The sequence below is a fragment of the Ctenopharyngodon idella genome, chromosome 2, assembly GCF_019924925.1.
Source record: "Ctenopharyngodon idella isolate HZGC_01 chromosome 2, HZGC01, whole genome shotgun sequence".
Taxonomy (NCBI): Eukaryota; Metazoa; Chordata; class Actinopteri; order Cypriniformes; family Xenocyprididae; genus Ctenopharyngodon; species Ctenopharyngodon idella.
The window spans coordinates 31,738,575-31,761,376 of record NC_067221.1 but is presented as its reverse complement, the minus strand read 5'-3'; the positions used below and the strand labels follow the sequence as shown (position 1 = coordinate 31,761,376).

The 22,802-nt window shown below is 38.1% G+C and overlaps 1 protein-coding gene across 2 annotated transcripts in view; it reads right to left on the bottom strand.

The window, feature by feature from the left end:
* Positions 1–22,802, bottom strand: part of cacna1eb (calcium channel, voltage-dependent, R type, alpha 1E subunit b) — a 120,765-nt gene that overhangs the window by 51,808 nt on the left and 46,155 nt on the right. The window contains exons 1-11 of one of the 2 annotated variants that reach the window (XM_051876213.1): positions 20,914–21,024; positions 20,601–20,654; positions 19,318–19,398; positions 18,819–19,028; positions 5,103–5,215; positions 4,792–4,904; positions 4,345–4,476; positions 3,292–3,361; positions 2,736–2,853; positions 2,506–2,573; positions 2,129–2,196 (exon numbers count right to left, since the gene is read on the bottom strand). In XM_051876213.1, coding sequence (XP_051732173.1) covers positions 2,129–2,196; positions 2,506–2,573; positions 2,736–2,853; positions 3,292–3,361; positions 4,345–4,476; positions 4,792–4,904; positions 5,103–5,215; positions 18,819–19,028; positions 19,318–19,398; positions 20,601–20,646 — 1,019 coding nt within the window. In that variant the 5' untranslated portion in view covers positions 20,647–20,654; positions 20,914–21,024. Of the gene's footprint in view, positions 1–2,128; positions 2,197–2,505; positions 2,574–2,735; positions 2,854–3,291; positions 3,362–4,344; positions 4,477–4,791; positions 4,905–5,102; positions 5,216–18,818; positions 19,029–19,317; positions 19,399–20,600; positions 20,655–20,913; positions 21,025–22,802 lie in introns of those variants that run through there. The other variant, XM_051876205.1, reaches the window with a different exon arrangement.

The window sequence follows — 22,802 nt, the reverse complement described above, 5'->3', positions numbered from 1 at the left end:
ACGCAATCTAACAAGAGCAGCGCAAATTAGTGTTGGGTCGCAAATAAGCAGAGCCAATGCTCTTATCAGGTGCGGGTCGACACAGGTGCAATTTGTTACATGTAATCTGACAAACACGTACACGTATATAATATTGTTTGCCAAGCCATGTTGGCCTATACACACACACACACATATACATATATACAGTATGTATATATATATATATATATATATATAAATAAACAAAAGAAATTACAAAGAAATTAATAATCTCTCTTCCACCACAAGCTCCCTGTTCTCTGCGATGTCTCCTCCTAGCAGCAACAATTGCAGCCATGTCGCAAAATAGGTTAAGACATGCTTTTTTTGGGCGTTAAATAATGGCGCAAATACCAGTAAATTGATGAGCGCAAATATTAGTAAATTGCGTTGCGTGAATCATTTAAATACTCCCATAAATTTGGCGTCTGAAAGAGAAACTCCAACAAATGCATATGCAATAAGGTCAGGCGCAAAAACAACACAGTCCATGCCTTTTCAGCGCTAATTTTGCACTGCGTGTCTTTAGAAAATCCCGACAGTAGTTTTAACGCCAAAAGAGGGTTTGCGCTGACACAAGCTGTTAGTAAATCTGGCCCTATGTGGTTAAAATGTGGCCCTCTTGGCCTCCTAACTTGAGTACCCCTGCTTCACTGCATGGTCAGAGAGTTAAGTACAATTGCAGCTCTCTTGATTTTTTTTTAAAAAGAGACCAAAACAAGTTCTCGGAACTTAAACATGCGTAACCGCTGCACACATACTAAAGCACACAAATCAATTTCTGCCATTTGTGTTTGTAATTGATGTCACATTTGTGCTGTACTGACAGGTTATACCCCATGCCTTATGTCTCATAGTCTCACCCCAACAAGAAAAACTAAGATGAAGGCTGGACTAGTGGAGTGGTAAAATCGGCTAAAAGCTGTATGTCACTAGGAACTTTGTTCTAATCAAAACTGGATTTTACCTCACTGCTACTTTTCAACCTGGTGTATACTATACAATATTGCTGTCGAATTTTGTCGAATCATAATGCTTACAATAAGCAAATCAACAGTCTTAGACTGTCTAGTGTGCCAAGCTCATGGATTATGACATGCTCGTTAATTGCAATGAGTTTCAGCCTCTGACTTCTGGCAGTCAGAAATTTTGGGTAGCAGTCCTACAATGTCACTACTTATATGACGCCTGTCTACAGAGGATCCAGTAGGAGGACAGAAACGAATGCTGCAATTGACATGCCAACTATGATAAACCTCATTACAATGTCATAAAAGCATAAGAGCAAAAGAGCATGAACTGACTTAAAATACTCAACACTGTCCAAGTCTTGGTTATGATGTATTATAGGCAAGAACAAAAGAAAAAGAAGAAGAAAGAAACAGACCATGAAAATATCTTTCCAAAAGCCAGTGTGATAGTCAGATGTAAAACCATAGAAAGAATCCAAAGGGTTTTATTTTTGTGATTTGTCTTGATCTCTCATTGTTTACTGACTTCTGTGGTTCTGATTTTGTGTTATGTACTTTTAAATCTAAACTCCACTGTCTACTGTACTAAATTAAAGTTTCAAATCACTCAAGCTCTAATAACATATTGATTTTTTTCCTTTAAAATAAACAGACCATTCCCCCTGTGGTGTAGGCGCTTGAGTTTCCTAGCAACTCAAGATTAAAAATAAATAAATAAATAAAAAAATAATTACATTCTTACACCCTCAATAATCAAGATTTAAAGACAAAAGAGAAAACAATTCAGTCATTACAATTTTTTTTTTTTTTTTTGTTCTTCACCTTCAAATTTGACCAGAACCAATACTGATCCAAAAACATGACAGACAAATGGTACATTCATATATGACACTTCTGTTCATGTGTTTGATGGGTCTGAAAAATTACATAGTAGCATAGTGTCATAATGGTTTAAAAGCATGTCTGAAGCACAAGAAGATTTGCAGTCAGCAAACAGTCAGCAGTCAACATCAAATTCTTGCTAGATACTATGAAGGCTTTCTCTTACCAGCTTCTTAATAGATGATACAAAATTGCATCCTTAATTTGAAAAATTGCTTATGACAGTGTAAAAAAATAAATAAATAAAAACTTACTCCGAGAGGCCAAATTCTCTGCTTTTATAACGCTGATTGAAGAACTCTTCTTCCTCCTCCTCTTCTTCCTACACAAAATATATCTCTTCATTATAACAGAATACACTATGAACTAACATAAAAAAAGAGTGTTATTGTTGTACTTTACATTAGTATTACTTAAATGCATGAATACTAATGTTATACAAAATGCACACAAAAGTTAATACACTGGATACATGAATAATTAAAGAAATACTAATGAGAAACATACATAATATGTTATTTTCTGGAACATTTTCTAGCACAAAGTCATTTTATAGCACAAATATAATATGTCATATTATGTTTACATGTTTATTAGAAAACTGTTATGCAAAGTGCTTTCATTGTCTTACCTTAGTTAGTTCCTGTGCATTGGCTAGATTATCCACAGCAATAGCCAAGAATACATTGAGCAATGTGTCTGTTCACAGCATCGTCAAGAAATTGGGTTCTATTTGAACATATGTTCCAAACTTGCAACAGTGTTTTCATGTGCAACTACAAAATGATTATTATTTTTTTCTTTCCTTATTTATTTATTTATTTATAGCACATAGAAAATAGTCATGGCTTAAAAGGATACAGTTCCCAAACAAGGTTAAAACAATAAAGTATATTGAGGACCACATTCCATACTGCACTCCTCCTTGGGAGCGTATCCCATTGTACATCACCTCATTCCAGTCTTCTCCAGTAAGAATCTATGTTAAATTAAGAAATTCAAAAAGAGCAATTAAAATAATATAAATAGTTAAGGCATGCAATGTAAATTCAAAATATTTTTTGTGACTTTAAACTATTATTTAATTTAAAATAATATAATAAATTATATATTTAAATAATATAATATAACTTTTAATTCAATCCCAACAACTGTAGAACCATTGTTGGTGTAAACCTCAATCGAACTGCAAACAGATGGTCATATGATTTCAAAATGGCAGCCACAATGAGAGGATAAGCAAGAAAAATTGGCTTTATATAATACATCTATAATATATATTCTCACCAACTGTTTAAAAGCTTTGCTGCCAGTTAAGTTCAATATAAGGTGAATATTAGCCTTTTCAATCAAAGTATTTACAATGTTCACGTCCATTGAAGAACAGCACAGAATATAGTGATCTGGAGAGTCATACCTGAAAGACAGTCATGATGGCAGCTGGAAACGTGTCAAAATTAGTAGGAGTGTAATCTTCAAAAATGAACCTGTGGAAAAGAAAGAACTGATTACTGTTACAACTGATTTAGCTAAAATTACATTTGTAATTTTACGTTTGTAATTTTTTTTTTATCCTTATAAGCATCCTTTTAACTGAAACAGTTGACTGCAAATGTAACCATTTGTTTTTGCTTGAAGCATAGACCTATTGCTCTTGTGAGTCAACAGCTTTTTTTTTTGTGCATATTAGAGCTTGCACAACTATTTTTTTACTAGTCAACTATTCGGCAGGTCAGACTTTATATTATATAAATCACTCACTATATGTCATGCAGCACCAGCGTCCTTGCTGTTTCTGGCAAGTACAGAGGTGCATTGATGAAAAGTGTGAGAGTGGAGAGAATGTCCGCATAACTGAGATGATGTGGGTGGGAGGGAAAGTGTGCATATCTCCACTGACAGAACCATGCTGCTCGCATTGTCTTAAGTCATTGTCTTCAGTGCATGCAGTGTGGTTCACTTATAATATATTTTGTGAAAGCACTCTGCGTTCACTTTATTTTTGTTTACCTGTAATTTCAAATATATGTCAATTACAGTATATTATTTAAAACTAATGTCACACAGTTACTCTGAAACAAGTGTGTACAAAGAGGAATGTTCTTTCTGTTGTCATCATGCATTGAACAAACTCAAATTTAAATTAACTGATTGACTAGTTAACACACACACACACACACACACACACACACACACACACTGCGTCATGTAGTGGCAGGACTAGTTGACTAGTTAGTGAAAATTTGTGTGTGTATGTGAAGACTGTGAGGCAATAGAGAAGGTGGGTCTTGAGGCTCCTTTAAAATGTTTCCCCCTCTTTACAATCTTTTGAAGTGTATGTTTTAATGAATTGATGTAATGTTTTGTTGTCATATTTGAGTATAGTGTATCTGTAGTTAAATGGTTTTATGTTTGTCTGTAAGAATGACTGAAAGAGATCGGTGCTGTAATACCATGATCAATTTCTCACCTGCCACCAAAGAGCTGCATGCCAAGTAAAGCGAAGACTACGATAAACAGGAAAAGGAGGAAGAGCAAACTGATGATTGACTTCATGGAGCTCATGAGAGACACCACCAAGTTCCGCAAGGATGACCAGTACCTGATAAAACAAAATACATGTTCTTTACATTGTCATTATTTGATCTTTAAACATTTATGTTGAAAGTAGTTTAGTGTATTGTCCTTTCGGAAATTCTTTTTTTGTCTGTGGAATCAAGTGGTGCACCACAGACACTCATCGCCACTGTGCAGTGCTGGTGTTGTAGTCAAGAGTGAACGTAGAAGACACATCTGTTTAATATGCCTGCTGATGCCTTTATGTAGTTTAATGTCAACAACAACATTTGCTTTTGTTGGCGGCCATCATGCTTAAAATTCCTCGAAAAAATACCTTGGATAAATGTTATGAACTTACTTTGTTATCTTAAAGATTCGTAGCAGTCGTAAAGCTCTGAGGACACTGATGCCAAAAGACACTCCAGGCCTGAAGAATCCCCAAACCACTTCAAAAATACTTCCTACAATCACCTGCACAAAACATAAAACATTATGCTTTGATCAGTGCCAGGATTCATCACATACATGGGTTGCATGATTATTTGGTTTGATTGTATATATATATAAAAAAAAAAAACCTCAGGTTTAACTTAAACATCTAAACTATTGCTTAAACAAGCTTTACTTGTTGTTTTCAACTGAATTTAAAATACTTAAAGAAGCGCTTACCCCGCAATCGAAGCAGTTAAAAGATGAATGGAAGTACAGACGGAAACCAAGGCCATACATTTTCAGAAACATCTCAGCAAGAAAAAGTCCAAGAAACACGAATTCTGCGTAGTCTGCAAATGGTAAAAAAAATAAATAATTTTCAGTGTCAAAACATTTCTGAAGTGGTAAGCACCTACTGTAGGCTGGATTTTTGAATACTAAAACCATGTACTAGCCTATTCTGGAAGCAAGCATCAAAACTAAATTGCTCCCATTAAAATCAATGAAGCTGTCTAAGCCCCATTCACAATAGGTATGTTTCTATCCACCTATTTTTATGCGCTTTTTTGGGATATCGCATAAAAAACGCTGGATGGAAAAGCCAAGATGCACATAAATTCTAAAAATGCACATAAAAAACTTGTGTGGTCAATTGCGTCAGATAAACTTTTTATCTGATAAGAAAATGTGCATAAACTACGATAGAAACACATTTACTGAATAAATTCCTCGATGAGCATCAAAAAAGACTTTGATGTGACTTTGCGGTGGGCCGGCATAATTGGACCAACCAGCGGACCTATCCTGTTGAACAGTATCTGAAATGCTGTTTTGGTTATTCTGAAATGCCAAAGTATGTTGTCAAAGTGGTTCAGTGTAATTACCTCCTAGAACTGTCTTACACAACTGTGTTCCCAAATTTGTTATGCAAATAGATATTTGTTGTCAAGTCATTATTCGGCCTCTGGTAGATCCCTACTTGTTGTCATTCATAAAAATTAAATATGGCATCTACTCTGACAACAAGTGTCTGCTTTTTCTTTTGAAATAAAAATGTTCTGAAACACTGTGACAGCTTCACAAAGCCCTCATGACAACACAACCTGCCTTGAGCTACAGAGTGCTGGATGCCCTGTTCTGCAGTGTGGAGTAATTTCAGCAACTATACCAGTAGGGACCATTAAGTGAATGTCTGTCATCAATATACAGAACAGTTCTGACATGTTGAACAGGCAGTGGGGCATTTTTCTGTCTGACAGACCAATTTTGTGTAGTCATTTTATTAGCAGCAGTTTCACTGGAAGACATAATGCTTCCCTGAAGTGGTGCTGTTGGTTACAGCGTGTCTCCTAATAAAATGTGCTTTTCAGAGCTGTACAGTGTGCTGTAAAGTGTGCTGTAAAATAATAAGATGTTTTTTGTTTGTTTTTTTGTTTGTTTTTTTTCTTATCAGAAGTGGCATTCAGACAGTGACCTTGGAGAAGGTGCTTCAAGGAGTTTGTGGTCAGACCGCATGTAAGCTGATATGAGCACCACAGACCACTGCTTCTCAAACCTGTCCTAAGGACCCCCAACCACTGCACATTTTGTCTCCTTCACCTAACACACTTGACTGAACTTATCAGCTCATTGGTAGAGCTTGAATTTGTTGTGACCAATGAATGTTCAGAAGTGGGGGATTCTCAGGACAGGCTTGAAAAGCACCACCATAGACCAGGGGTGTATTCATGCTTCTGGAGGGCCACCTTCCAGCAGAGTTTAGCTTCAGTCCTAATTAAACACACCCAAACCAGCTAATCAAAGTCTTTAGAATCACTAGAAACTTCCAAGCAGGTGTGTTGGTGCTAAAATCTACAGGAAAGTGGCCATCCTTGTGCAGGATTTGACACCCCTGCCACTGACAAACTGGTTTAACTTTCAAAGCCAAACAGTGCTTATTCTTTCTTTCTGGATAACAGATGGTGCTCTAGATACATATGCCATGGGCTGTTTGACTTGCATTAAACCGGCTCTGAGGCTGTCTACTGATTATATTCTGAACTTTCTATAAAGCCTAATTTCAAACAATGACTATTATTAGTAAATGAATTACATTGGTCTAATGTATCTGATAAAATGCCACCCTGAATAACACTAAGACGGTAACAGGAATGGTCCATAATGTTTTCCACATGTTGGCTTAGGTTTCCTCCGGGTATCCCAGTTTCCCCCCACAGACATGTGGGTCTGGTTAATTGGAGAGGTTAAAACTGCTTGTCGGTGTGATTGAGAGTTGTGAGTGTGTATTACTTTTGTGATGGCCTGACCACTAAGTGTTTCCCAGAGTATAATGTATATGGGCATAACAGTGTTTTAGAGAGGACAAGTTTAGGATTGCTCCTGTCTGCCCCGCTGCTGAGTGGTTTGCGTCTGTAAGCTCTGTATAGCTTTTTGTTTTGAATCTCTATTTACTTTCATTCCTTGTTGTTTATGTTGTTAAATATAACTCATCACCATATGTCAGATATCGTCTAATATTGCATACCATATTAATCTGACATCACTAGCTTTAATCTAAATCGCTAGCACAACACGCTAGCATTTCACTAACCTGTTAACCTGCCATACGTGCTTGCCATCTTTTTTTCTCGTGCCTATGCGAGTCCATCAAACGACTGTGGTGAGTTGGATCAGTCAAAAAACACGGTAAGTCATGTCATCTTCACCTGTTATTGTCATTTGCACTGCCTGCCACATGTATAGTATAGCATTCTCTGTCAGCAGTGAGATTTACACATGTGATAAATGCAGCAAGATTTCAGAATTAGAGACACGCATCCAAACTTTAATTGAGGATAGTAAGAATGCAAGGGCTTTAGATACTGCTTTGGATGTGACTAGCTTAGTGAACTCTGTACGTTGTTCAGTTCCGGCTGTAGAGACGGCATAGTAGTGACTGTGAGACGGCATAGTCGCGGGACAAAACACCGCTCTTCCGTTCTGATTAGAATTTCAAACAGGTTATCCCCACTCAGTGATGCATCCACTGAGAATCCTGTTAAAAGTCAAAGTAAATTCATTAAGATTATTATTCACGTCGGCACTAATGATGTTCGACTTCGCTAGTCAGAGATCACTAAAATTAACCTTAAAGACATGTGTGAACTCGCAAGTATGATGTCAGACACTGTAATTTGCTCTGGCCCCCTTTCTGTTCATTGGAATGATGAGATACAGTCTATCATCACTCAATGGCTGGCTGTCTAAGTGGTGTCCGCAGAATAATATAGGGTTCATAGACAATTGGAAAAGTTTTTGGGGCAGACCTGACCTGTTGAAAAGAGATTCATCCCTCCTGGGGTGGTGCTGCTCTTCTCTCTAGTAATATGCCACATAGTCTTAGAGACGAACCTTGACTTACTGGGGCCCAGGTCAGGAAGCAGACAGACTGGCTAAACCGACCGTCTGCTAGCTGTCTCACGTCACAGAAGTCCGATAAATCCCAACACATAGAGACTCTTTCACCTAGATATCATCACATAGAGACTGTGTCTGTTCCCCGAATTAGTAAAAAAAAAAAAAAAAACCTCTCAAACCCATTTAAGGGTACAAATTTATTTGATATTCAACAAATAAAAAACAAGCTTGGTTTGCTTAATATTAGATTCCTTTCTACAAAAACACTCTTTGTAAATGATATGATTATAGATCATAACCTAGATGTGCTATGTTTGACAGAAACCTGGCTAAAACCAGACAATTACATTACTTTAAATAAGTCCACCCCTCAAGGTTACTGTTATAAACACAAGCCTCGTCTGAAAGGCAAAGGGGGAGGTGTTGCTGTAATTTATAACAATATCTTCAGTATTACTCAGAGGTCTAGTTTCAAATATAATTCCTTTGAAGTGATGGTGCTTTATGTAACGTTATCTAGTGTAAATGATGAATCCCGCTTGACATTTGTGCTAGCTACTGTATACAGGCAACCAGGGCACCATACAGACTTTATCAAAGAATTTGCTGATTTTCTATCAGAGTTAGTACTGGCTGTGGATAAAGTCCTTATTTTTGGTGATTTTAATATCCATGTAGGTAATAAAAAAGACGCACTGGGATTGGCATTTACAGACATTTTAAACTCTATCAGAGTTAGACAACACATGTCAGGATCCACTCATTGTCGTAATCATACTTTAGATCTAACATTGTCACATGGAATCGATATTGATGCCGTTGAAATTCTGCAGCAGAGTGATGACATCTCAGATCATTATCTAGTCTCATGTATACTTCATTTAGCAAAGGCTGCAAAGCTGACTCCCGGTTACAAATATGGTAGAACCATCACTTCTACCACTAAAGGTTTATAAATAATCTTCCTGATCAGTTTCATCTCCTCAGCATACCAGATAGCTCAGAAGAACTCAATGTTGCAACAGAAACTATTGACTCTCTCTTTTCCAGCACTTTAGACACAGTTGCTCCTTTGCGCTTAAAAAAAGATTAAAGAAAATAGTCCAATGCCGTGGTACAACGAGCACACTTGGGCCCTTAAGAAAGCAGCCAGAAAAACGGACTGTAGCTGGAAGAAGAAAAAAAAAACTAGAGGTTTTTCGCAAATTGTGGAGAGAGTGCATGATTACGTATAGAAAGGGCTTAAAAACTGCTAGATCTGATTATTATCAACCCTCTTAGAAGAAAACAAACACAACCCTAGGTATTTATTTGATACAGTGGTGACAAGAAATAAAGCTTCTACCCCAGACATTTCCAAACAGCACAGCAGTAATGACTTTATGAACTTCTTTATTTACAAGACTGATAATATTAGAGAGAAAATTATAACTATGCAACCATCTACTACAAAATCACATCAGACAGTGCATTGTAGTGTCCCTGAGAAAAAAAAAAAATCCATTCATTCATTGCTATAGGAAAGGAAGAATCATCTAAACTTGTTTTTACATCTAAATCAACATGTATGCTAGACCCTATACTGACTAAACTACTGAAAAAGATGCTTCCAGAGTTCATAGATCCTTTTCTTAATATCATTAATTCATCATGTCATTAGGATACGTACTGAAAACTTTTAAGCTGGCTGTTATTAAACCTTTTGTTAAGAAAACGCAACTTGATCCTACAAATTAGTCAATTACAGGCCAATCTTGAATCTACCTTTTCTGTCAAAGATACTAGAAAAGGCAGTATCCTCGCAACTATGCTCCTTTTTAGAAAGAAATGGTATCTGTGAGAATTTCCAGTTAGGATTTAGACCGTACCATATTGCTAAGATGGCTCTCATTAGAGTAACAAATGATTTGCTCTTATCATCGGATCATGGCTGTATTTCTCTATTAGTGTTACTGGAACTTAGTGCTGCATTTGACACTATCAATCACAGCATTCTTTTGAATAGACTTGAAAATTATGTTGTCATTAGTGGAATTGCACTGGCATGGTTCAAATCATACTTATCTGACGTTATCAGTTTGTAGTAGTAAACGAAGAGATGTCATATTGATCACAAGTTCAGTATGGAGTACCGTAAGGCTCAGTACTAAGACCGTTGCTGTTAACCTTGTACATGCTATCCTTGGGAGATATCATTTGGAAGCATGGCATTAGTTTTCACTGTTATGCTGATGATTTACCAATCATGATCTTACCAATTTAAAATTAACGGAATGAGTAGCTGACATAAAAAAAAAAAAAAAAAATTAAATGACTAGCAATTTTGTACTAAATTCTGGGAAAAAAAAACAAAAAAACAGAGATTCTAATTATTGGACTAAAAACCTCTGAAAAACCTCATTTGAAAGCCACGTTTCTAGCATCTGTAAAACCGCATTCTTCCATCTTAAAAATATATCTAAATTACGAAATATGCTCTCAATGACAAATGTGTTAAAAATGTGTTTAAAAGACATTAAAAGTCTTCTGTTTTCAGTCAAAAAGGTGACATAAGCATCCCCTAAGTTAATAATTAACAATTTTTACAACAGAAAACTTTAGCTTAATAATAACTTTTTCCTAGAGCTGCTGTAAAGCCAAAATAATCTCTGTCCATTAATGTTCCTATTATCACTGTGAAGCTGCTTTGAAACAACCTGTATTGTAAAAAAGTGCTATATAAATGAAGATGACTTGACTTGACAAGTGTCTTTCAGGCAGGATGAGGTGGGGAAGGAGTGTATATGGGTAAGTAGTAGGGAGATGATCATATGTTAAGTTGCTTGAAAGCCACTGGAAAAAAGGCAGCCTTGTTGATCCTTGCACTCCTAAGAACAGACCTGGGACACTTAATGTCCATTTTTGGGCACTGAGTGTATGTCTTTAACATTAACTGTAACGTCTTTCAGTTCACATGTGGAACACTTGTCGAACCAGAGTGATTTTATTGGTCAGGATTCTCCCCATAACACATCTGTAGAGGTATCTGAGGAAGAGTGTGCTCATGTCAGCCTTTCTGAGTCTCTTGAGGAAGTGTAGTCACTGTCCTTTACTAAGAAAGAGGTATTCTGGGTGAGGTCCTCTGTGATGTTAACCCATCTGTTAACTCTTTACACCTCAACATCACACCAGACAAAACAAAATTCTCCGGTCTTAATGACAATGAGTGATAGATTGTTGTCTGTTCACCACAGCTAAAGGTCTCTCAACTCCTTTCTGTGTGGTGTCTTGACATTGTATGATGTTCACTGTTTTTTGGCCCTGGCAAAAAATGACCAGCTAACATAATTTCACTAATCATATCATCAGCACATGGGAAAGTGTGAAAGAGTAGTATCATTCAGTAATCATCCTGATTGGATTATATGAGCAAGCCGATTACTATAAAAGGAGGGATGAAGTGCTTCCAGTCATTGTGTTCTTGTGTTAGCAACGGTTACCTCCAAAGAAAGACATGCAGCCATAATCGCTTTGCATTAAAATGGCCTCACATGCAAAGAAATTGCTGCAAAGAATATTGCACCAGAAAGAACCTTTTACCAGATTATCAAGAACTTCAAGGAGAGAGCAGTGTGAAGAAGGCTACAGGACATCCCAGAGTGTCCAGCAAGCACCAGGACGGTCTCCTCTTGAGGATTCAGCTAAGGAATTGTGTTACCACCAGTGCAGAGCTGCTCAATATTGGCAGCAGGTGTGAGCGCATCTCCACGCACAGTGTGGTGAAGACTTTTGGACAACGACCTGGTGTCAAGAAGGGCAGCAAAGAAGCCTCTTCTCTCCAAGAAAAAACAAAGACAGACTGAAATTCTACAGGAAGTACAAGGATTGGACAGCAGAAGAGTTATTTTTGGAGTTATTTTCTCTGATGAAGCCCACTTCCGACTATTTGAGACATCTGGAAAATAGATTGTCTGGAGAAGAAAAGGTGAACGCTACCATGAGTCCTGTGTCATGCCAACAGTAAATCATCCTGAGACCATCCTTGTGGGGTTGCTTTTCTTCCAAAGGAGTGACTTTCACAATTCTGCCCAAAAACACTGCTAGGAATAAATAATGGCATCAAAACGTCTGCAGAAGCAACTTCTCCCAATGATCCAGGAGCAATTTGGTGATGATCCATGCATTTCTCAGCATGGCTTGGGGCATTATATTGAAATTTTGGGTCTGTGTCATAGAGAACCTGTGGTCAATACTCAAAAGTTGAGTGGCCAAGCAGAAGCCCACAAATTGTGATCAACTCCAAACACTAATAAGTAAGCAAGAATGGTTCACAATCAGTCAGGATTTGGCCCAGAAGCTAATATCCAGCATGCCAGAGCGAATTACAGAGGTTATGAAGAAGGGTCAACACTGTAAATATTGACTATTCACCTATATTGAATGTTTTGCTTATAAAAACCTTTAAAACTTATTAAATGCTTATCATTTTCCAGTATACCATAGAAACGTGAAAAAAAATAATCTGCAAATACTGAAGAAGCAAACTTTGCAATGCACATCATTTGTTATATTAACAACTGTTATTTAACAAATGATCGACAATTCATACTCCTCCAAGTCCACCAATCAGAGGAGAGGCTATTCCACATTTTGATGGATGACATGACTGTTTTTGTGTCTGAAACACATTGATACGCAGTGCAGGAGAGGTTTGAGTTCATGAGGTGGGGGCGAGGAAATGCTGAATGTTGGTCTCATATGGTATAGACATGATCAAAGATGCCTCGAGAAGGGATAGAGACAAGCTGATGGAAGTATGGGGAGACTTTCTTCTGACTGTTATGATTGAAGTTACCTGCTATAATAACAATTGCCTCTTGGTATCTGGTAAGTAGCAGGTTAAGAGTTCACTTAATGCGGTGTCAACTTTAATTCAAAAGCTCTAGTTTTCTGTTTGCTGCTACGCCTCACGCAAAGTTCTTGTGATGTAAATTTCAGCTTCAGCAGGGGGCGTGGTCGCATGTGCAGCCTAAATATTTGTAACCTGTACTCATTCTATGCTTATGTGTTTAAATTTATTCAGGTGGGTCCATTTGGTGGCAACAATCACAGTTGCCCTGTTTTTCACACAGACCACCTTCGTTTTCCTTTTTTTTTTCTTTTTTTTTTCTTTTTTTTCCTCTCTCTCTCTGTCTTCCTCCAAGAACAGCAGGCACATCAGCATGTATTTCTCTGCTTTTGTGACCCTTATTCTTTCTCCTTTAGAGCAGAAACCAAAGCCTCCACTGTCCTCTCCATGTCAGGAGGAGTATCACAAAGCAATTGTAGTGCACATGTGTGAATGTGCCCGTACAAGCTCAACTTTTAAAGGATAGAACACACAATGTAAAGCGAGGAAAAAAAAACAAAAAAAACAGCCGGGGTGCTAGAGCACACCCAACACTGCACACCTTATCTGACACATCTATTTTTGGCACTCTACTATTGATTAAGGTAGTTGTCAGGTGCATTAAGGCATAATAAGAGAAACATTCAAAATGTACAGTGTGTCCTGGGAAATACTGCCCTGTGCTTTTGCATTTGAGGGGATCTAGACAGCAATGATTAAGACAGCCACTGTTAACTTTCTCTGCAGTTAGTTTGACACCTAACTGCTAAATATTCTGCTGATTCAGAGGGGTGGCAGTTTGTAGACTGAACTTTGTTGGACACATTTATGCACAGTCCCCCTTCCTTTTTACCAGAAAATCTGTTTTGGTCCGAAAGGGGAAGAAGGCTAACCTGTTTTAATTCGGGGATGTTGTCAACCAAACACATTTCACAACATAATGCTGCCACCACCATGCTTCACAGTAGGTATGGTGTGCTTTGGGTGGTGTGCTGTGTTTGCTTTTTGCCAAACATAGCGCTTGGAGTTCAGTACAAAAAGGTCAATTTTGGTCTCATCAGGCCATAGCACCTTTTGCCAGATGGCATCAGAGTCTTCCAAGTGTGTTTTTGCATAGTGCAAATGAGACTGAGTGTGGCAATTTTTTTTAGAAAAGGCTTCTTTCTTGCCACCCTGCCATACAGGCCAGCTTTGTGTAAAGCTTGTGAGATAGTTGTCACATGCGCAGACCGACCAGTCCCAGCTGTAAAGCCTTACCCTTTATGTACACTGCACACGTCTGCAGCAGATTACGACTCCGGCGAGGTTTTTTTCCATCCTCTACACGCTGTCAACTCACACCAGGAGCATTTCAGAAGCGAAGCGGCTGGATTCACGAGACCATGAGATTTGCCTGTCTGACGTTGTTTTCCTTGAATTTTTTTTATTTCTTTTTTTTAATAGCTAAATGGTTATATTTTGTCTGGTTTAATTGTGTATATTGCTATGCCCTACTTTGTTTTGCTGTAGCCTACAGATGAAGTTAATACATTTAAAAGTCCAGTTATGGATGACAATGATAAAAGATTTTCAAGTTTTTCTAACTTTGAATCTCTTGTCATCAACTTCTGGCCTCCTAGTGATGTGAAATATGATCAGGAGTCTACATAGGGTGGTTATTTTGACTTTATTTTGTATTTGAACTGCACGGCTTGGACGCAGCGTCCATCAAAAACAGACTTGGCGTCTATCTTTAGCAAAGCGGCACGGCAAGGTGCTTCTGGGACGCTTCTGAAACATGCCGCGGCACAGCTGGTGTAAACACAAACGTTAAGTGGCCGCGTCGGAGCCGTAACACCCGCAGATATACTAAATCCGGCTTTAGTAAGTCAAAAATGAGATAATGATATTGAGCGAATGCTCTCCACACATCAAATACTTTCCACAAATCCACTAAATCCCAGCATCAGCCCATTCAGAAATACTGGTTCGTTGGCAGAAACCGCTAAAAGCCACTTCCCTTTGTCAGAAAAAGCCTCTAAGTCCACAGAAGAACCACTTCCCTTTGTCAGCAAAAGCCTCTAAGTCCACAGAAGAACCAATCGGAAGAAGCAAATCGAATCATAAGATTTCAAGAAGAATGACAGTGTGCGTATGAACCAGATTTCAATTGCCCAGCTGCAAGTTTTTTATCATGTTTTGTCCATCGTTACAGTGGCAATCAAAGGATTTCGCAAGCAGCAAGTAAACACAACAATGTTCCTTTTGCTGCAGTAAAACTGACAGAAACTGACGTTTTACTATGTCTTCCTGTCCAAATAGGTGGACTTACACCGCGTTTCAAATTATTATGCAAGTGACATATCAGTAAGATTTCAGTAGAATAAACATTCAAATTTTAGTTTTTCTAAGAAAATGTTTGTTTTTTTATTTATCCATGTCTTTTTAGATAACTGGTATCAATCTCAGACAAAACAATTTGCCAGGTCTATGGAAACCCTACTTAGAGGTTGTTCCACATTATTAAGCAAGTCACAGTTCTCATGCAATATGGGGAGGAAGAAAGATCTTTCTGAAGATGAAAAGCATGAAATGGTGCAATGTTGTGCAAAAGGCATGAAAACAACTAATATTGTGTGAAAACTGAATAAAAAAACAACAAAAAAAAAACAATAATATATATATATAAAAAAACCCTTTTTTTTTTTTTTTGACTGAAGAAAGAAGGACATGGACATCTTGGATGACATGGGGGTGAGTAAATTATCAGGAAATGTTTATTTGAAAGTGAACTATTCCTTTAAAGTTATTGAAATTACTGAACCTAAATATAGGAGCCTGTTAAAAAAATGCTCATGTAAAAGAAAACATGTCAGACGGACTTTGCGGTTTTTGCATCTGAACTCTTCATAAATATATATACACCAATCAGGCATAACATTATGACCACCTTCCTAATATTGTGTTGGTCCCCCTTTTGCTGCCAAAACAGCCCTGACCTGTCGAGGCATGGACTCCACTGGACCCCTGAAGGTTTGCTGTGGTATCTGGCACTAAGATATTAGCCTACACCACAGATGCTCGATTAGATTGATTAGATTGAGATCTGGGGAATTTGAAGACCAAGTCATCACCTCAAACTCGCTGTTGTGCTCCTCAAACCATTCCTGAACCATTTTTGCTTTGTGGCAGGGTGCATTATCCTGCTGAAAGAGGCCACAGCCACCAGGTAATACCGTTTCCATGAAAGGGTGTACATGGTCTGCAACAATGCTTAGTAGGTGGTACGTGTCAAAGTAACATCCACATGGATGGCAGGACCCAAGGTTTCACAGCAGAATATTGGCCAAAGAATCACACTGCCTCTGCTGACTTGCCTTCTTCCCATAGTGCATCCTGGTGCCATGTGTTCCCCAGGCAAGCAACGCACACGCACCTGGCAATCCATGTGATGTAAAAGGAAATGTGATTCATCAGACCAGGCCACCTTCTTCCATCGCTCCATGGTCCAGTTCTGATGCGCCCGTGCCTCACTGTTGGTGCTTTCGGCAGTGGACAGGGGTCAGCATGGGCACCCTGACTGGTCTGCGGCTATGCAGCACCATACGCAACAAACTGTGATGCACTGTGTATTCTGACACCATTCTATCAGAACCAGCATTAACTTCTTGAGCAATCTGACCTACAGTAGCTTCTCTGTTGGATCGGACCACACATGCAATGAGCCTTGGCCACCCATGACCCTGTTGCCAGTTCACCACTGTTCCTTCCTTGGACCACTTTTGATAGATACTGACCACTGCAGGGAACCGGGAACACCCCACAGGAGCTGCAGTTTTGGAGATGTTCTGACCCAGTCGTCTAGCCATCACAATTTGGCCCTTGCCAAACTCGCTCAAATCCTGTATGCTTGCCCATTTTTCCTGCCTCTAACACATCAACTTTGAGGACAAAATGTTCACTTGCTGCCTAATATATCCCACTTACTAACAGGTGCCGTGATGAAGAGATAATCAGTGTTATTCACTTCACCTGTCAGTGGTCATAATGTTATGCCTGATTGGTACTGTAAGATAAACAGAACCTCAGATACTTTGATCTCCTGAGATGTGGACAGTACAAACACATACAGCCATTTGTCTCCACACCCCACAGAGTGAAGTTGCGAGAAAGCTTCTTCCCAACCTGTCCTTCCTTCACATTTGTTCCTTCTCACCCACTTCCTTCCCTTTACACATTCTCGTCTACATGGAAGTAAACCAAAAGGTAATAAAGTTAGAGATACTTTGGTTGCTATCGTGGGTGTGCCCCTTTCCCAGGGTCCTTCATCTAAACTACCTCCTGTTCGCCAACAAGGTGCGAACTCCCTAGGTCTATGACCCTAGTCAATGCAAATTCCTATTGTAAGTTCATGCCCCACATTGGGGGATGTTTTGTCTTGGTCTGAGTATTTAAAGAAATGTTGCAGAAGGCTCAGGGCGCGATTCTGTAATCAGCAATGTGCATTTTTCTAATGTCAGGTATACATCTTCTACTCTATTTCTGAGCATTTGATGTTTTGTATTGATCATCTTTGAATTGATTATGTAATTGGCATGATACATTTACCTGACTAATAAATTGTTACATTTGGTTTTATTCTGACTTACTCTGAAATTATTGACTCCAGTAGATTATGATGTATCCATTGTTACCGCAAATCTGCGTCAGATTAGTTACGGACTAAAGTCCAGTTTTGAGTGGAGCATTTGGGCACACCAACTGAGATTTTAGAGCTCCGACTAACGCTTGGCATTAGTTCAAGTGTACTTAGACTGTGAAGGCTAATAAAGGGAATTTCCATTTAGGGCAACAGAATGTTGACTGACCAACCTAAATAGGGTGAGCCTTACCTCTGTTTAATATAATGTTACTCTAGCTAAGTGTACATGGGAAACCACGGCATGACCATACCAAAACTACTATTAGAGAAAGTATTGGTTGGCTTATATCTGGAGTAGTGGTCATGACCTCTGACTAGAGATAATGTTGCTTTAATTCAAGTGTACACAGATCTATGGGGACCAAATAAAATACTCTTAGAGTGAGTGAGCATGGGAGCAACCCTCTAAATAGTATAGTCAATTACCTCTGTCTATGACCAAGACTGGCCAGTTTGTGATCGTGGGCCCGCATAATAAATGAACGGCCGTTGTGAGGACCCTGTGCGACTCTGAGAACCGAATGAACGAGAACAATAAGAGTAAAGAGTAAAATAGAATAATCAAATGTGTATCTAAACTATTATACAAATGACCAATAATCAATTGTCATGCCAACCTAAATTCGAGGTCATAATAAAATGGAGTCAGATAAGAGCTTAATTGGAATTAAATTTAATTGGTACTTTGCCACGCTTAAAAGACCGAACGTGCAAGAAACCTTCCCCGTCCTGTGGGAAAACCGCCGTTGGGCCCATTGGGTGTATACCACGTTGGGCCTTACAGTATACCACACACATATATGTATATATATATATATATATATATATATATATATATATATATATATATATATATATATGTATATATATATATATATATATATATATATATATATATATGCCACTTATCAATTCTTATCAGGATTATTATTATTACTTTTAGTAGAAGCAGTAATATAATAGTCAGTATTAGTTGGGGGGGGGGGGGGGGGGGGGATTAGACACTTACACTGAATAACAGTGAGCCATTCCGGTTGATTGTGATGAACGATGGAAACACAGATGGTGTTGAGACCCACCAGACTGAGGACTATCCAATAGAAGCTGTCGGTTTTAACCATGCGACGAATAGAGATTCGCAACATGCGTTCCTTGCGCCGCATGTAAGCAGCAGGACCTCGTCTTGCAGTTCGTATACCAACTCTTGGTCGGGGACCACCTGACACACAAAAGAAAAAAGAAATCCATAGTCTCAAAGAATGTAATTTGTAATTTGCTGTTTGTTTACTATCAGACTATCAAAGATGGTATTTCAAAAGCCTGAAAAAATGGGGAAGAATTCATGGAATGTGTGTTAATCATAGCTGTTTCCTTCCCTTCAATCAATCAAATTGTTAAGACAAGAAAATTTTGAATGGTACCCCAAACATAAAAACTGATTACACAAAGCAAAACAAGTCAAGTCTTAATGTGAATGAAAACAGAGATGACATTTATATTTTACTCACCAACTGTAGAGATGTCAGAATATTTCTCCTCCCCTGGTCCTCGACGCCTTGCATTTTTCTTGCTGGTGGCCCGTTTCAAAACTAAAATTAAAAGGGTTAAATGGCACCACTTGTTGGCCTTATGTTTCTTATCATGAAGGAATAGAGAGCCACAGTATATATAATAAATATGTTGTTACTATCTAGAAGCATTGGTAACACTTTAGTATAAGGAACACATATAAACTATTAACTACAACTTTTCCCTCAATAAACTGTTAATTTACTGCTTATTAATAGTTAGTAAGGTAGTTGTTACATTTAGGTATTGGGTAGGATTAAGAATGTTGAATAAGGTCATGCAGAATAAGGCATATGTGCTTAATAAGTACTAATAAATACCCAATATTCTAGTAATATGCATGCTAATAAGCAGCTAGTTAAAAGACCCTAAAATAAAGTGTTACTGAAGCATTTATTGTAGCTGTCATTACTTAATTGCAAAAATTCATTTTTAAAGGATTAGTTCACTTTAAAATGAAAATTACCCCAACTTTACTCACCCTCAAGCCATCCTAGGTGTATATGACTTTCTTCTTTCAGATGAACACAATCAGAGTTATATTAATAAATATCCTGACGCATCTAAGCTTTATAATGGCAGTGAACGGGACCAATGAGTATAAAGCTCAAGAAAGTGCATCTATCCAAAGCAAAACATACTCCATATGGCTCCGGGGGGATTAATAAAGGCCTTCTGAAGCGTAGCGATGTGTTTGTTTAAGAAAAATATCCATATTTAACAAGTTAAAAAGTAAAAAATCTAGCTACGTCACGTCAGTAAGCTTTTTTCGTAAGTTGAATACTGAAGGCGTAGGACGTAGCGTAAACGTTTTGAACTGCGAGAGGCATTACACTTTCTTCACAAGTTGAAGTAGAGTAAAGCTTGGGGTAATTTTCATTTGAAAGTGAACTAATCCTTTAACCTGTGAAGACATCTCCATTACAAATTATTACTTTTTGAAAATAGCTATTATTTATTTTTATTGAGGCTCTGCCTAGAAGCCGTAAGAAATATTATTTTGGGCTAAACTCTTCCACAGGTTATAAATGTATGATTATTATTATCAAAATTAATCAATAACAGCAGTCTTTAAATCTGCGCTTTCAAAACAGATTTTTACATTTTTAATTTTATGTAAAAGTCTTGCATTTTAGGTTTAAAACTGGTTTAAAAACCAAACTCTCCATAAATAAGACAATACATTTATTTTTGTGTAGCTCTCTTAAAATGAAATTCATACCATCTAACGCTGACCTCCCAGAATTCTTGTTTTCTTCTGCAAGCATTACTTCCTCTTTAAGAGAGAGAGAGAGAGAGAGAGAGAGAGAGAGAGAGAGAGAGAGAGAGAGAGAGAGTTAATATAACATATTAACATTAAATTAACATAATTAACTCAAGATTAAATTGATTATTGGTCTATTCAGTTTGCTTTGTGGAAAAGTGTGACAAGCTGTAGGCCTCTTAAAAGTGATCTGCTATACTGTAGAAGCATCAACTATTCTAAGCACAGACATGCACATATACAAACACTCCAGTCAGTGAGTCAGTGTCACCTTTTCGTTGACCCTTCACTGCGTGGGAGAATGAGCAGCTTCACACACTCATGTTCACCTGAATGTTGTGTTCAGGTGGTGGGTGGCAGGGTGAAATGTGAAAAGAGTGGTGTAGGTGTAGTACACAATCAGAGCACAGTCTGTCACTGAACCTGGGTAAAGACATGAAACTTTGCTAGCCTGGCTGAAATGATTTTAAAAAGCAAAAGAATACAAATAAAATTGCATTTCAAAACAAACACCTTATACCACAGTAGTTTTAGTCATTTTAAGAGTGTACTGGGAATATTTTAGTAGCATAGTAGCAGACCAAGTTTGAACATTCAGCATTGTTTCTACTAGCTACTGTCACATCTACTGTGTCCCGTCAGCAGATATTACTGCATCAGTGGCATCTAAAAATCACTTGATGTCTCACTGGTCTCAAGAGCACTTTTACCACTCAGCATACAACCACATTTCCTCTTTGTCTCCCAACAACTCCTCCAGAACATTTCACCCACCCTTCTCTGATAACTTTTTTTTTTTTTGTCTTCAATTCATTGTTGACTAATGAAAGCCTTTTGTCTCTTTCAAGCTATCTGAATTAGCAACACATTCTCACTCCCAAGCAGTGGTGGCTCGTCAGGGGTGGCAAGGGAGGCACAGCCTACCCAAAATTTTGAGATGAAAATGAGAGGAGGATTTAATGTTAATAAAATTCCCAGTTATTCATTTCATTTCATGTCTCCGAATGTGTATTTTTGGTTTTAATTTCACCCCTGTAACACCATAACATGTTACTGAAATCGAAAGCACCGCTGTTCTTTCACGAACGTGCCGAATCTGCCGCTGTCATTACAACCGCTAAGGGGATAGAGAAGGGGAGGGGGAGGCACAAGAGCTGAGCTCGTCTTGTGCCTCAGTTGATAAAAAATTTGCCAATCACCATCGAGTGTTTTACATTCAGTGCTTAGGAGAGTTAAGAAAAGATCCATCACAGGGGAGGCTAGCCTCCCTTGGTATATCAACCAATCATCATAGAGATGTAAATTATGTGAATAATGTTACATGATATTAGTTTGAACTGCTACCGCTGTGCTGATAATGTACCAGGTATCTTAATTATGGAGAGTAGTATTATTGAATATTTGATCGCCAACAATTTACCAAGCTATCATTCAAACAGTATCTACAAATTAAAAATGAAGGAAGACTCCACGCCTAAGTTGAATATATAGGCTACAGCAGTCAGCTTCACTTAATGGCCCAACACGCTCTTTTAACAGACATTTCACAGACATTTAAGGCAGGAAGGATGTTTGCTTCAAGCGGTAGACTAGGTGAGTGAAATTATATTTGTATTATCTTGCTGTATATGTGTCATTTTCTTTAAATTTTCTGTCTATAAGTGAGCAAAAAGACAGTTTAAAGCAGTTAAGCTAATAATAATAATAATAATAATAATAATAATCCTCAGCAGGGGATTCCAATATAGTGTGCCTCCTTTAATTTAAAACCCACTAGCCGCCACCGCTCCCAACTCGCCACATATGGACACTTGTTCAGGACCCCTTTAAATAAAGGGCTACGATGTGTTAAAAAGTGATGCTCCTGACCGAGCATCCATATGTGATGAGTTGGTAGTGAGAACATATTGCCACATATCAAATTATTTAAAAGAATCAATGTTTTGAAGCATCCAATCCCAGGTATTGCAGGCTTGTTTCCCACCCTTACGTATACACAGCATGTTAAACATACAAACTGTATGGGGCAGTTGTGGCCTAATGGTTACCAGCAGGAAAATGTAGGTGGGGAAGTGAAGGAACAGCACTCTCTTCCACCCTCAATAACCACGACTGAGGTGCCCTTCAGACCCCCAATTATATTGTGTGTGTACACGGTTT